At 38.0% G+C, this 16055-nt stretch overlaps 1 protein-coding gene across 1 annotated transcript in view; it reads right to left on the bottom strand.

Annotated features, from left to right (window-relative positions):
* Positions 1–4200: 4200 nt before the first annotated feature.
* The window catches only part of FOXO6 (forkhead box O6), a 165217-nt gene continuing 153362 nt past the window's right edge, over positions 4201–16055 (bottom strand). The window contains exon 2 of the mRNA XM_073666389.1: positions 4201–13785. Within this exon, the coding sequence (XP_073522490.1) occupies positions 12403–13785 (1383 nt within the window). The 3' untranslated portion in view covers positions 4201–12402. The remainder of the gene's footprint in view (positions 13786–16055) is intronic.

Genomic DNA, 16055 nt, shown 5'->3' with positions numbered 1-16055 from the left:
ACATATTCATCATAAACATACATCACTATTGATCTACTTCCTTTTTTCCAACATTCATTTTTATCTATTTATTATACTTTTTTTTATTTATCAGCATTAGTATTATCATTATCTACTGTATATTCTCTGTGACCCTACATGATTTAGAAATAGATTGATTAATCTCTTTATATCACAAATTTATTTTCTTTATGTATTCACTCAATCCATTTAAAACTGTCCACAAGCTAAAACCTACATAACAGTTACTAATATTGCAATCATGCCATGTAATGTGATTTATATAATAGGAGTTTCTCTCCCTCCTTCCCATCCATCTTCTCTACACCCCCTTTTCTCTCTGCTCCATAAAACATCCCACAACACATTATTGGTATACTCTTGGTCTTAATTTTTTATTTTATCATCATTATTTTGTGATTATCCTTTATTCCTTTCAAAAAATCTCCTTATAATGATCTCCATCCCGGGTCTACAATGTCATCAAGAAGGTTTAACCTCAATTTACACCAATCTACATTTTGTCCCACTCACCTATAGTCCATGATTACACCCTTGGGAATAGTATCTGACGCAAGGGAGATACCGTCCAAGGAGGTTTATGCTCACGCATGCCCATCTTTTTGACCCTCTCAGGCTTCCTCATTTTCAGCCCTGGGTTGTTGTTTTTTGATGACCTGTGGACACATGGGACACTTTGCCTGGGAATGCCGGGAATGTTCTAGTCCACATCATCCGCGTCCCGAACCTGTGAACACTGTGCTGCAATGGGGCTGGAATGCTGAGGGAGAGAGGATCCCACTACCCCGACCGGAAGAAGACGAGGCATATGTTGTACAAGCAGAAGTGTCCCGGACTAGATGGGACACCTCAGAGTCTATTAACCAGCATCTGCAGCCAGTCTGGGTAGAGGGTGTGGAGGCTGTGGGGCTCCGTGACTCCGGAGCCTCAGTCACATTGATGAAAGATCATTTAGTACCTGACCAATGTATTGTCCCCGGCAGCCGTATGTTAGTCAATGTAGCCGGAGGAGAAACTTTGAACATTCGGAGGGCCCGACTACATTTAGACTGGGGTCACAGTCATGGAATGGTGGATGTAGGAGTAGTGTGGCACCTACCAGTAGATGTGTTGCTGGGAAACAATATGGGAGCAGGATTGGTGTGCCACTGGGCCAATGTCGTAACCGGAAGCCAAGGACTGGTTCACATTGCATCAGCCGATAGGGAAAGGAGCAATATCAACATATCAGCGGTGAGTGATACACAAAATGCAATGACTGTCACAATGAAGGAATGTAATCTGGGGGAGGTAAATTACATCAGGGCAGAGGCCCAGTGACTTTGGGACACTGGATTTACCATCACCCTGGTCAGCCCAGATACCGTCCCCCCAGAGCTCCCTTTACCAGGCCGCCAAGTGACCATCCCCCTAACTGGGAGTCAGCACTCTGGGGTTGGTCGCAATGCATATAAGTTTGGTTCTCATTGGGCACGTGGGGAGTTTCCCAGGATAAAATGGGGATCAGGGGGGGAATATGGAAAACCCCGCGGAAGGGACAGACCCCTGATCCAACAAACTAAATACAGAGTCCTCGTCTTAGGGCTTCCCCCATCGGGAAGTTGGCAGGATCTGAAAGACCATATGAGAGAAGCTGATGTATTATACTGATGTATACCAGGGTGGAATGGGGACTGTGGAGTATATTCGCAAGGATGACATGGAATATGCTTTGAGGAAACTGGATGATACAAAGTTTCGTTCTCATAAAGGCGAGAACTCTTACATTCGTGTCCGTGCTGAAAAAGTGGGGGAGGTACTGTATGTGAGAAGCTGCACTCTTACTAAAGACTATGAGACTTTTCCAGCAACGGACGACCATTTTTGTCAATATTATTGTGTATTATTAGTGATTTACTTGTTATGTTTTATATAGTTCTGCTTACTTGTCAGTATGTAAGATTCACTTGTAAATGTCCAGCATTCCACTAATCTCATCTTTATCTCAGGAGTCCATTGTTTCAACAGCCAATGGTCTCATTAGGTGAGTGTGGATTGAGACACAGTGGAGCTGTCACCACAGGGGGTCTTGCAGGCAGTCTCAGATGAAGGCTTCTAGAAAATTCATTCACTGCTTTATGGCTTACAGTGAATGCTTGAGGGGGGAGGGTGATCACTTCTGACCTGGGAGGGGACTGATCCCAGTGGAAGAGAGTGAAGACATGTTTTAGAGAGTTGTGTGGAAGGATTGAAGGAAGAGGATGGGGGCTGTGGACTTGGAAGGATGAATGGATAAACATGTTACCATTATGGATTATGTCGTTTGGATTTACACTTTCTTAAAAGCACAGCTGCTACTGGATACCTGTGCTTTCATCGTTTTATCTGCCGTATAGAGGATCATGGACTGTGGCTACAGACTATACTGGCTGGAGATATGAAATCTGTGGGCCAACCAAAAGTTGGGAGACAGTGAGTATGGCCTTATACAAAGCCAGTGGAACTACTGAACCCAGATTGGGAATTTGAGGACTGAGAGAATTGTATTTTGGCCATTTACCTGGAATTACTTTATTACCATGGCTGTGATCAATAAAATATTGTTGCATCGTTAACCTGCCTAGGTGATTACTTACAACCCACAACCTCAGATCTTTACAAGTATCAAATGTCTTTTCAAAGTCCAAATAAATCACATCAGTCGCATTACCACCATCCAGATTTGCTTTTACCCAACATGTTGGGTAGACACGACTTATCTTTCATGATTCTTTGCTGGTTGTCATTTGTTATATTATTCACTGCAATATATTTTTGCAGATCATCTCTTATAGTGCCCTCAAAAACTTTGCACACTACTGATGTCAGACTTACCGGACGGTAGTTTCCTGGATCCGCCTTCATACTTCTCTTAAATACCGGTACCATGTGAGCCATCCTTCAATCCTGTGGCACCAACCCTGTTACAAGAGAGTCTAAGAATATTAGATACATTGCTCTGTCAATTACTGAGCTCTACCATCTATTTTTTTCTTTTTGGCATTGTTATATGTAAAAAAAATTTGGGGATATATTTTAATGTCACTGGCAATTTGTTTCTCTGTAGATAACTTTGCTAGCTTGATTTCTTTTTTACTTTTCTTATTTAGGTCTTTATTCTCCAGAAATACTATTTCTGTATTCTTGGCCTTCAAGATTTTGAATACCCTTTGTTTTTGTCTTATTAAATTCTGTACTGTCTTATTTATCCATAATGGTTCCTTTTTATTCATTTTAATACGAGAAGGTATAAGTTTTCTACAGGATTCTAGTAGTATTTCCTTAAACATGCCTCATTTATGTTCACTATCCCCAGTTACCATGACATGGTCCCAGTCTATGCGATTAAGTTCTTCCCTTAATTTGTTGAAATCAGCTTTCCTAAAGTTCCAGGTTTTTGCATTTCCCTTTTATATGTTTTGAATATTACATTGAAACTTTCCATATTATGGTCTCTGCATGCCAAATGCACCGTGACCTCTAGATCTGAAATTGTATCTGGTCTATTTGACAGAACCAGATCCAGCAAATTATCTCCCCTGGTTGGTTCATCTACCAGCTGAGAAAGGTAATTGTGCTGAATTGCGGATAAGAACTAGCATCTTTTAGCACAGCCAGAAGATTCTATGTCCCATTGAATGTCTGGAAAGTTAAAATCCCGCATAATAAGGACCCTATTATTATTTGCTGCCTTTTTAATTTGTTGCAGCATTTCATCCTCTACCTGTTTGGCTATATTAGGCAATTTGTATCAAACTCCAATTAGCTGCTTTCCATTATTGCATCCCCATTTACTGACCCTACATTGTTGCAGCTCCCCCCAATGTTGTCATTGAGTACATGTCTTACGTTGAATTTAACAAAAAAACACACCCCTCCACCATTTTTATCTTTCCTGTCCCTTCATCAGTTGGCTAAAACTATCTTTGGGAGATAAGTCCACCATGTTTTAAATTTTTGGCTGACCAGTGGAAAGATCTTTCATACACAATTGATCTATCCATGAGAGAGCAGAACATTTCCAATAAAATGTGTATGGCTGTGTCAATGAAACAGTAATTCATGGGATTGTAGCTGTTGATGTCACAGTAAGATACCCAGAGTGTATTCTATGACTACACTGATTGGACAAAGCCATAAATTATACACACAATATAGACATACAATATTTAAAACAATTTTATTCCTGAAAATATTCTGTACAGTCAGTATACATAGGCTTATGTTACATCTGAAGATTCACACACTACAACAACACACCCCAAAAACGTTACAATCGCTTTACACTGCAGTGAGGAGGACAAGGGGAATCCAGGTGGGCAAGGTAAAGCAATGTATAGTGATACTGAGCATCGGCACACTACATAGTGGACTGATATCAGGATACTCATAACCATTATACAATGCAGCAGTTGTTCATGATCGTAGTCGAGATATTCAATATAATCATATAAGGAGGTGTGTTCATTTACAGAAGACATTATTGTAACTGTGAGATACTACATGGCATTTCCAGGTGCAGTAAGGCACTTTCGGAATTAGCCTTGTAGTTTTCCCCCTTCCCTAATAGACACAACTCTCATGACCTACCTCCCACCACAGGAAGGCATCGGTAAACATGGCATTTCCAGCTTATACCTCTCTTACAGTATTTTCATCCTACACTATGCTGCATGGCACATAAATGCACCATTGACATAATGACAAAACCGCAATTATTATTACAGAGGTCATACAAATTAACAGTCCTCAAAATCTGAGCTCAAAATGTTCTGTGTTCATACAAAAAAACAGCAAGATACAAATAAAATAAAATTATTCCTAATATATTTTCTGTATGTACATGGTTTTGTATATATTAAATTTTATGTACGGAATAAAAAGAAAACAAAGAAAACAAAGACATATAACATGTAAACAGCCACAATATTCAGAATTAGGAGCACAAACCCAGATTTAGATACATTTGATTCAATTGAACAGGACCATTTTTTATTAAGTATGACTGGAAATAATTTAATCATTGATGTATGTACCTTACTGTATTTACCTACCATAGGAATGCAGCACAGATGGCTAAACTGGGTGGACTTATTTTCACAGCTAAAGGGTATACCATACCTGTGTCATAGCATACATTAAGGACTGAGGGGGAAAGGCCATGGTAACGAATTTTCATTATGCGAACACATAAAAAGCATGAGAACAGTACACGTACCAAGAGCAGTTTGACTTTGTTACTCAAGAAAGTAAAAACACCTAATTGACCAGAATAGGGAATATCAATCACAACTACAATTATTAACCTCTTCACTTCTCACAAGTTCAACTTTCTCTGTTTCCCTAATGGTTCGCTGATGTGTGCGTACTTTATATTTGGCATTGTGAGATAGCTTGCATATATTATATTAATATTAGACTTCCCCAATCAGATATTTGTGGGATAAATGCAAGACTACGTAGAAACTATTTTTTAGAAATTTTCATAGACATAATTATATGAAATCATTTTTTTGCTATTAGTACAAAGATGGAATTGTGATTCATAAAGTCCCAAGCATAATCTGTGCAAACTGTCAGTTTAGACATTTTTGATGCATTTTTAAACCATAGCATAAGGTGCACACCAATCACAGGAAAGGGGCGACATAAGGCTTATATTTTCACCTCTTTTCTGTATCCAAACCTTATTTTTGATATAGAAAGCCCAAAGAACTACACAGTGTGAACTCAACATTATACTAGGTTTGGCTTCTTTTTTAAAGGGTTAAAGAGAATAACACTAAAAAAATCACAAAAATATATAACAATGTATATAATTAACTATATCTGAATAAATAATGTTTTATGAATGGATTCTCTCTGAATTTGTGGGGAAAGTCTGGAATTAAGGTACAATGGCTAACCCTTAACTCCTTACAGGTTGAAAAGAATTACAAGAAATATGGTTTGTTAGATTGTCAGCTCATAATCTTATATAAACAATCAATACTAGGTTATATTAGTTCATACAGTGTGTGTATGTATATATAATTGCAAAACCAACAAGGAGGAAAAGTCATTTAATTATGGAAATCACAGGATGGATAGACATGTTAATGATGTGCAAATTATGAAAAAAATAGAAACAAAATTTGCAAAACATCTTGATTTATTCAGTACTGAGTATGAGCGCCATACACAGAAATACACACACTTACACACCTTGGCTGCTGTCAGTGAGATTATTAATAGTTTTTTGAGTGATGTTTCGCCATGCTGAATGCATTTGGTCATATAAATCATCAAGATCCACTGTTGGCATTTCGTTTTGAAATTACCAACCAATGAAGTCCCAGATGTGCACAATGAGAAATAAGTCTGAAGGTGCTGCAGGCCATGATAGCAAGTTTAAGCCATGCAACCTTCTCACAGTAGCGAGAGCAACATGCAGCCTAGCATTGTCGTGTTGAAAAATGACTCATGGGACATTTTAGAGAAATGGCCTGAACACTGGTTCCACATCCAAATCTATGTAATGTTAAGCTGTTGCTACTGGTGCACTGGGAATGAAGACTAGAGGAGTCCAGCTATGGTACATTATGCCACCCCAAACCATAATTCCGGGGGTAAGATCGGTGTGATGTTCCCTTGTTAAAGCCTGTTTATAACATTGCCCACGTGCTCTCCAAACCAATTTCCTGCTATTATTGCATTCAAGACAAAAGCAGAACTCATCACTGAAGGAGATAGACCTCCATTCCCGTCTCCATTGCCATCTTGCTCTGTAGCATGATAGTCTTTTAGAGCAGTGGCAAGAGGACAATAGAATACTTGTAGCTAGATGAGTATTCTAATGTCTAGACTAGTGATGAGCAAGCATGCTCGTTACTCGAGATTTACGAGCATGCTCGAGTGTTTTCCGAGTATCTTCAGCGTGTTCTGTGTTACGTTTGAGTCACTCTGTGTGCATGATTTGCGACTGTTTGACAGCTTTAATACATGTGAGGAATGCCTGTTTCTTAGGCATTCCTCACATGTATTAAAGCTGTCAAACAGTCGCAAATCATGCACACGGAATGACTCAAACATAACACCCGAGCACGCAGCACCTGAGCATGCTCGCTGAAAGGGTTAACAGAACATACTTGCTCATCACTAGTAAACACCTTCTGATGGTTTGTGTAGAAGCTGTTTGACACCCTAAGCTTAGGATGAAACATATAACTTCACTTGCTGTTCAGAATGGATCAGTGATGGAACAAGTGGTATGGACATTTCTCCAAAGTGTCTCATAAACCGTTTTTCAACACCAAAACACTAGGCCCGCATGTTATTAGAACTACTGTGAGCAAACTGCGTGAACTTTGTGCTACCATAGCCTGCAATTTCACCAGTCTGAGCATCAAGAGCATGTGGGATGCCATTGGTTGGCAAAGAGCTGCCAGTAGAAAATCTTGATGATTAAAGGAAATTCAGCATAGTAGGACATTTCTCAGACAACCATTAATAACTTCATTGATAGCGTGTCAAGGTGTGTAAGTGCATCTACTTCTCCACATAGTGCTCATAATTGATGCTGAATAAATCAAGGTTTTCAAATTAGCATTTTCTTTTTTTCATTATCTTCACATCATTAACATAATTCTATGACTTTTACGTCTTGGTGCTGCAATTTCAGTGTCAATGTGAAGAGTTTGTGTGTGTGTGTATGTATATATATATGTGTATATACATGTATATATATTTATATGCATACAGTGGTGTGAAACAGTGTTTGCCCCCTTCCTGATTTCTTTTTCTTTTGCATGTTTGTCACACTTAAATGTTTCAGATCCCAAAAAAAATTTAAATATTAGACGAAGATAAAACAAGTAGACACAAAATACAGTTTTTAAATGAAGGTCTTTATTATTAAGGGAAAGTGAATTCCAAACCTATTGGGCCCTGTGTGACAAAGTGATTGCCCCCCCCCCCCCCCATAAAACACAAATTAACTGTGTTCTAGCACATCTTTGGGAAACTGAATTCAATTTCCCTAGCACACACAGGCCTGATTACTTTCATACCTGTTCTCAATCAAGAAATCACTTAAATAGGACCTGCCTGAGTAAGTGAAGTAGACCAAAAGATCCTCAAAAGATAGACATCATGCTGCGGTCCAAAGAAATTCAGGAACAAATGAGAAATAAAGTAATTGAGATCTATCAGTCTGGAAAAGGTAAAAAGTCATTTCCAAAACTTGGGGACTCCAGCAAACCACAGTGAGAGCCATTATCCACAAATGGCGAAAACATGGAACAGTGGTGAACCTTCCCAGGAGTGGCCGGCCAACCAAAATTACCCCAAGAGCACAGCAACGACTCATCCAAGAGTTCACAAAAGACCCCACAACAACATCAAAACAACTGCAGGCCTCATTTGCCTCAGTTAAGGTCAGTGTTCATGATGCCACCATAAGAAAGAGACTAGGCAAAAATGGCATGAATGGCAGAGTTCAAAAACGAAAACCACTGCTAAGCAAAAAGAACATAAAGGCTCGTCTCAGTTTTGCCAGAAAACATCTTCATGATCACCATCACTTTTGGGAGAATACTCTGTGGACTGACGTGACAAAAGATGAACTTTTTAAAAGGTGTATGTCCCATTATATCTGGCGTAAAAGTAACACAGCATTTCAGACAAGGAACATCATACCAACAGTAAAATATGGTGGTGGTACTGTGATGGTCTGGAGCTGTTTTGCTGCTTCAGGACCAGGATGACTTGCTGTGGTAAATGGAACTATGAATTCTGCTGTCTACCAAAAAATCCTGAAGGAGAATGTCCGGACATCTGTTCATAAACTCAAGCTGAAGCGCACTTGGGTTATGCAGCAGGACAATGATCCAAAACACACCAGCAATTCCACCTCTGAATGGCTTGAGAAAAACAAAATTAAGAAAAAAAAATTAACACTTTAGAGTGGCCTAATCAAAGTCCTGACTTAAACCGATTGAGATGCTGTGGCATGACCTTAAATTCATGCTCGGAAACCCTCCAGTGTGGCTGAATGACAACAATTTTGCAAAGATGAATGTGCCAAAATTCCTCCAGAGCTTTGTGAAAGACTCAATGCCAGTTATCACAAATGCTCGATTGTATTTGTTGCTGCTAAGGGTGGCCCAACCAGTTATTAGGTTTAGGGGGCAATCACTTTTTCACACACGGCCCTGTAGGTTTGGATTTATTTTTTCCTTAATAATAAAGACCTTCATTTAGAAACTGCATTTTGTGTTTACTTGTGTTATCTTTGTCCAATATTTAAATTTTGTTTTGTGATCTGAAATATTTAAGTGTGACAAACATACAAAATAATAAGAAATCAGGAAGGAGCAAACACTTTTTCAAACCACTGTGTATATATATATATATATATATATATATATATATATATATATATATATATACTATATGCACTAATATAAGCTAGTAACATGGCTGTTTTTAATTCTGTTAGATTTGATTAATTTCCCTATTCTGTATATTTATGGATCTTTATTGGATGAGAGTATATAAAATAGCCATAAACATTAAATTGGCTGTAGCACCATAACTGAAAACAATGTGCAACTTTATTCAATAAAAAATGTCCTTTTACTGCCATTCTGAATGCGGACGGTCACATCTAACCTGTTTGTGCTCTATGAAAAATGAAGGTCCTCATTTCAGTAAATGGCCTTGTTTTTGTACAAGGAATGAGAAGGCTGTTAATAAATAGCAATTCTATATATTATAGTGTTTTGATAAAAAGTGCAGTAAATCTTAAAGTGTTGCCATCATTTTTCCTATCATCAGTTGTCATTGTATTGAAAATGAAAGGAAAGATTACACTATGTTGCTTTATGATGGCTGCAATGCAGCCAAATTTTTGGATTTATTTTACAGCCACAATACTCACCCATTAGGTTCTGCTGTACTGAATTACGCTTGGTCTAATAGAACTAAGGGAGGTCTGGGTGTTGTGGTTGTATTATGGACAATGAAATGTGAACATATTACTGCCATCTAAAACTGGCTTTACTGTGGTCAATTTTCATGTTATTTATTAATTATTTACTAAATATATTGTAAAACAGACCTGCCAATTGAAGTTATAGAGAGCCTGTCATCAGGATTTTATACCCAAACTAATGGCATCTATATAAAGGCGCTTTCATGCTGAATAAATCCTTTCCTTTTTTGTAAAATCCATTTTGCTGTTTTAGAGAAATCCACAGTTGACATTGCATGCTAATGAATTCCCAGTGCAGTGGGGGCGGACATTGCACTTACAGCTCTCCTGCCTCCCTCCCTATTCCCGCGCACTGCCGGCCTCCTATCTCTGACTGACCAGTCGCTGGAACATGAGTGATCTGTCAATCAGAGGCAGAATAAGGAGAGAGGCAGAAGAGCTGGGAGTCCAGGGCCCACTCACTGCACTTGTAACTTATTAATGAACAAATTCAACTATGGATTTCTCTAAAATCAGCAAAATGGATTTCTACAAGAAAAGTAAGGATTTAATCAGCATAAAAGAGTCTTAATATATATCCCATTAGCTTGGGTATACAATCCAGATGACAGGCTTTCTTTAATATATCACTAGTAAGCATTTCTATTTGTTAATTATTTTCGGTCATTAGGTCAAAAAGAATGTATTTCTTACTTGAGCTTCTTGCTGTAGTTTGTGAAGGCAGAGATACCTAGATTTCATAAATATCAAGTACTACATGGAAGGAGCTCATCATTGAGATGAGTAGCAGAGCTGCAGCAGATAAATACAGGTTTTATCAAAAGTACAGAAAGAAACCCAGTATATGACACTTTTAATCAGGATCTCTGTCTTCTACTTTACACTGCTTTCATCTCAAATGGGGCAGCAAAAACCTGGTAACACACTCTATTTAACCTTAATTTTTTCTTATTTGTATTTTTAATATATTTCAACAGCATTTTTATCTGCATTCAGTCTGTTGTTTTGCTTTTTTCAAAAAATTACCAGAAAAAAATAGTTATGTCATTCAGTTATGTGAACATACCATAAGCTCTACCAAATAAGAATAATTAAATTAATGTAAAAGTTCAACTTATAAATTCTTTCTTCCCTCTGATAACATAGATTTGAAACCAACAGCGAAGACTGGTTGTGAGATTTGTAAAATGTAAGATTTGTAACAAACCTTAATGATGGGTACTTCATAACCCTCTGCCCAAGAATAATGTCTCAGTGGGTCATGTTTTGAAGAGTTTCTTTGAAGGGATCACTTATGGCAATAACTTATGTAGTGATCCTACTTTTTTTCTTTTAACCTGTGCAATATTAAGGAAATCCTCAAAACCTGACCTGCTGTAATTCCTTGGGGCCTAGAATTGAGAAATGCTGCTCCAAACTTGATATGTTGTAAGCTAGTGTTCTAGCTAGTGACACTGTATTTTTATATGCACACAGCAATAATTCATGTAAGAAAACTTCTGAGATAGTAAGTAGTTATCATATGATAAAGTAATTCTAAGCTTTATCCACCAGCCTCTGATCCTGAGCAGTGCTCTTTGGCATATGCCCATCTGTACTAATTTCCTAGATATGTATCAACTTTGACAATTTCCGATGACAATCATTTGAATTAATTTGACCACTTGACATAGCTATATATGTAGATAAAGCACTTTTAACAAGAGAGTTGTCGAAGTTCATATGCTGGTAGAAAATTATTTTTTTCCTCCTTTTTCTGACTTGAGAATAAAAAATACCAGACAGAATGCAAGAGTAGTATCATACAGAAGATGTAATCTAATGGTAAGACTGGCTTGCACGCCTTTAAAGGAACCCAGATAATGTTCTATCTCACCTCATATGTAATGACATATACAACCCAACCTTATTCAATAATATTTCTTATACAAAGTGATATATCGGAATCTAAACTCTGCTATTCTGACATTACAAAATAAATACACTGTCATGAATACACTCAACATAGTGCACAGGAGCTATTATTCCTTTTTTCGGGAAAAGAAACAATTTAAAATTGATCACCTTTTTAAATCGACATTTATAGTAAGAATTAACTTGTCAAATTCACTCCAGAAAATGGTCAAACGTTTCGTTTTGTGCAAGAAATTTTGGAACAAAATGTGATTGGGATGTAGACCTTATTATTCTAATGAGTCAAACTGTACTTTTATCCCACAACAGCTCTAAAAACCCAATTAGGTATTACTTTGCCATCCAATAGGAGGAATGCTCAATTAAACCATTATATAATATATCAACCAAACATTTACTTCTGTCAGATAAATCTGTCTGATTGCCTTAAAGAAAATGCCTTTAACCTAACATTGCAAACTGGCTTTTAATGCAATTTAACCTTGTACCCAGCTATGATTTGCAGGCTGTGCTGTGGCAGCCATATTGAATCCTCCTTGTGGTGGCAGAGCCGAGTCAAAGTTGAAGTCCATCTCGTCATTGTCCATGAAGTCATTGAGAATGATGGATTCCACATCACATTCTAAAGTACCATTGAACATATCTAAGTCTAAGTCTGTTGGGAATCTGTCCTGATTGTATACTTGGGGATGGTGATGATGATGATGGTGGTGGTGGTGATGGTATGCACCTTGGTATGGCCCTTCCAGTAGGCTTCCGTGTCCACCTTGACTATTGAAGTAAGAGTGATGTGGAACAGATGACAAGCCACAGGATTCAGAATTTATCAGTCCACTTGAACTAGCTAAGGCACTGTTATTAACAGAGCAGTGATGGTTGAGAGTGGGTGGGTGATACAGGGTGTGACTTTTTATTAAACTGGCAGAGTAAGGTACTTGTCCTGAGTCACAATTGTTTAGCATGCCTGTGTTCTGCCTATGGTTACGTTGTGGCCCCAGTATAGAGGGTATACCTGGATCACTCTGCACAACTCCTTCTTTATGTCCATAGGACATGGCAGTGAGGAGATCCTGGAGGGATGAATTCCTATATGTGCTGCCTGGAGAGAAAGCAGCTTGTTTGTTTTCTTGGATTGTCTGCATGGGTAACCGTCTCATCATTCCCATAGCTGGCTGACTATAAATTGTGCCGCAAAAAGCATTAGAACTGTTGCCTAAAGTGGGACACTTGGATGTGAATGAGAATCCAGGGCTACGTTGTCGTAGAGCAGCAGCAGAGTTTACACTATAACCATCCTGGAGCTCATCCAGTAAATGATCTGAAAGACCTTCACCCATACCTATGGTACTACTTAATTCGGTGAGTCGTGGCATTTCAACTGAACAGCGAGCATTAGGAGATAAAGCACTAGATGGGCTGGGGTACATGAGAGGAGATGACGGTGTCACCTCATCATCGTCCAGGTCATCTGGCTCATCATTTCCCAAAATGGGTGAGAGCCTTCCACTCATATTCCCTGCCACAGGGTTGGCTCTGTTGTGAAATTCAGCCCAAACATCAAAGTCATCACTAGTGTGGGAAGATGGACTTTCAGACCACTTTGCTTGTTGAGAAGAAGGACTGCCTTCAACAGTTGGCTCTGGTGCACTCTGCACCTGCTGCTGTTTCTTCTTTCCCGCTTTTCCTTTTATCCTTAAAAACTTTCCACTTGTGCTGTCCATAGAGGCTGCTCGCCTTCGTGGAGTTTTTCCTGTCTTTCCACCTTCCGGGTTTAACATCCACCAAGAACTCTTTCCCGTTCCTTCATTTTGAACACGGATAAAGCGTGTATGTAGGGATAGATTATGTCTGATGGAATTCTAAAAGTAAAAAGGAAAAAAATGTTTAGAGGACAAGTTATACAAACGTATGTTTATTCATTTATCCCATTAATCGCCAAAGACATAAATCCATTATACAACGAATATGGCTACGCTTTTAGAAATCTCTTGAATACCAACACTCTATATTCTACTTATTGTAACATCATAGTGAATAATATTATACCTGATTGTTTTACACACAACTAAGACTATAAAATACATGTGGTATTTCATTGAAAATTATTTCACATTAAAAAGGTTCTTCTTCACCTTTATAAAAATCTGAATAATTCTGCCTGTGATGGAGAAATGACATGACTTGAATGCTGTCAAGATTTTTATGTCCTTCTTTGCTGTCAGCTTAATGCCTTTCTACCTTTGACCTGAACAGATGAGTCATGTCCCCCAATTTGGCTGCTAAGGATACTATAGCATCAACCAAAGTCTTTAATTTTGAATTAAGGCAAAAGAGCATATTAAAATAATTTTGACCATAAATTTTTGCAAGACTAAAATGACATGAAATCAATAAAAATCACACAAATAGCCATATGTTATATTCACCTCTATACCTTAATACATGTAAAAGCATATTATAATTAAATAATGCAATGAATTCATGAGGAAATAGTCTAAGACGGATCCAGGTAACAGTATGAAAAAAATGCTTAAAAAATACATTTAGCACCAAAGCCGGATTTAAAAATAGATAATTTCCTGATGATACACCCCCTTTAAATAGGCCTTTGTAGGCCTGGGACTTTTACAGACTAGCACTGAGCTATCGAATAGCTGGATATAATATAGCTTTAACTTACTGAATATGTGTCTTTTAAAATTATGCAGCCATAGGTTGATATAATCCATCCATGATGTTCAGTAGCAGTGGTGCACCTCAAAATGCAAGCACTGATGTATCAAGAAGTTTTTGCCAGTTTTCTGACATAAAACCCCTTGAACTTTTGAGACTTATGATGTTTTTACACTAGTTCCAGGCAGATCCACCAAAGTGGGCAGAGCTGGGACAGGTGGGGTGAGGTGAAGCCTGTCTTCCAAATTTATCATAATATGTGCCACAAAGGTGGCATAAATGACACAAGAAATGTACGCCAGCCCCTAAATGGAGTAATATTTCTGACAGGGGTGCATGCCAGATGCGCCAAAATCCTCGAGAGGTGAGCCTCAAAATTAATTTGGCACATCTTACTCTAGCTCACCTCTCATTAAGACTGGCATGCAGTCTTAATAAATCTGGGCCATAATGGCTTTTAATTTCTAAAATAAAGTTTTGCAGCAATGAAGAGGTGGTGAGCCAGAGATAATTACTTGCTAATTAGCTTTTTCGTTATATATTATCAGGATCTATGTCTTACAGTAGGACATTGTGCATAAGCATAGCATTTGTCTTATGAATAAATGACATTTGATATCTATAAATTTGAATTTCATGCTCTTGAAATTAACAATATTATTTAAAAGATGCAAATATACTAGTGCCCTAAAGAGGCTTTGACAAAATTATGTTTAAAGAGGACCTTTCACTGGATTGCTTAACATAAACTGAGTAGATCATTCAATAGGTGCAGCTATACCAATTTTAGAACAGTTTTTCTTTTTCTTCTGTGCCCCTCTATTCCAAAGTTATGCCACCAGTAATAATTATGCAAATTTTCTTGTCAACCAACTAGGCATATACCACAGAATATTCTATGTGAGCATTTGCTTTTTCTCCTCTATGATGCTGGCCAATGAAAACATGGCCATGCCCACATAGAAGTTCTGTGGTATATGCTATATGGGTTGAAGGAGAAGTTTGCATCTTTATTGCCAAAGGGGGGTATAATTTTGGGATGTAAAGAAAAAAACACTGTTCCAGGATCAGGGGTATAGAACCAGTTGGAGTAGATACCTACAGTAGATTAAATAACAAAACCTGCTGACAGAACCGCTTTAAAGAGGACCTTTCAGCAGTGAATTCTTTTAACTTATACTAAGTGCAGCATAATGTAAGAGCAGAGACCCTAATTCCAGCAGTGTTCACTTACTTGCCTGCTTTCTGAAGCTTTGATAAAACAGTGTTTCATCAGTAGGAGATTATTACTGAGAGAACTAGCAAACCTGTAGTCCTCATTATTTATTAAATCCATTCCATGTTATTTTTTAACTTTAATCCACCCAAGTGATTGGCAGTTTTCTGCCTATGTACAGTGTGTGGGTTATGCAGAGCTCATCATTGAGAGACTGGTAAAATGCAGATAAAACAGACT

The sequence above is a fragment of the Phyllobates terribilis genome, unplaced genomic scaffold (genome assembly GCF_046119375.1).
Source record: "Phyllobates terribilis strain yellow unplaced genomic scaffold, ASM4611937v1 Scaffold_2__4_contigs__length_985480577, whole genome shotgun sequence".
Taxonomy (NCBI): domain Eukaryota; kingdom Metazoa; phylum Chordata; class Amphibia; order Anura; family Dendrobatidae; genus Phyllobates; species Phyllobates terribilis.
The sequence above is the reverse complement of the archived record's forward strand: the minus strand, read 5'-3'. Positions and strand labels throughout refer to the sequence as shown.